Source organism: Myotis davidii, unplaced genomic scaffold (genome assembly GCF_000327345.1).
Source record: "Myotis davidii unplaced genomic scaffold, ASM32734v1 scaffold800, whole genome shotgun sequence".
Classification (NCBI taxonomy): Eukaryota; Metazoa; Chordata; class Mammalia; order Chiroptera; family Vespertilionidae; genus Myotis; species Myotis davidii.
Window position 1 is genome coordinate 216143 of NW_006292343.1, and position 745 is coordinate 216887.

At 54.0% G+C, this 745-nt stretch overlaps 1 protein-coding gene across 1 annotated transcript in view; it reads right to left on the minus strand.

Moving 5' to 3' along the window:
• Positions 1-543: 543 nt before the first annotated feature.
• Positions 544-745, minus strand: part of ZNF503 (zinc finger protein 503) — a 2650-nt gene continuing 2448 nt past the window's right edge. Inside the window, exon 3 of the mRNA XM_015565366.1 lies at positions 544-736. Within this exon, the coding sequence (XP_015420852.1) occupies positions 544-736 (193 nt within the window). The remainder of the gene's footprint in view (positions 737-745) is intronic.

Consider the following 745-nt stretch of genomic DNA (forward strand, 5'->3'; position numbering starts at 1 on the left):
AGCAATTTTAAAGTAACATTAAAGAGAAGACCTCTAGTTCTGGGGTGGTTTTGTATTTATTTATAATCTACAAGGGATGGGAGGGTTCGTTTTTTCCTTTTTTAAATCCCCCCTCTTCCTTTTTAATTTCCCTCCCTCTTCCTTTTTATCTACGGAGCTCAAACTAAATAATGCACTTTAGAACCATGGGTCCGCTTGGAGCTAACATAAATAAATACCAGTGTCCACCGATGCAGTCCTCAGATGAACACTTTCTCGATTATTTTTTTCCTTCTTTTTCTATAAAAAGTCAAATGATAGTTTTTTTTCAACTTTTATAAAGTTTGGGTGGGCAGGGGAGGCGGGGGGAAGGGGAGTTTCCCGCCGGGTCTCGGCCGCTGTTTCGGGTAGAGAGATACGGTATATATATATTTTTTTCCTTTGCTGGCCCGGGTCGTCCCCACTCACGGGGGACAGTAGCTTCTCCCCCCGTTCCCGCCCCTCCCGGGGCCCTTCCCCTCCCCCCAGCTCCTTTCTTTCCCCGGCTCGCCCTCGCGACGCCCCTCACTGATAGCCCAGCGCCGAGGCCGTGGTCAGTCTCTGTCCGTAGAGGGCGTAGGGGGAGTAGTAGGGTCCGGTGGCCGCGGGCACCGGCACAGGAGCACCGGGGGTGGGGAGCGGGCTCTTGGAGTAGGGGTGGTAGCGGCTGCTGAGTCCCAGCGCGTGGTGGGGGCTGCGCAGCGCCAGGGTCCCCGGGCTTCCCGGA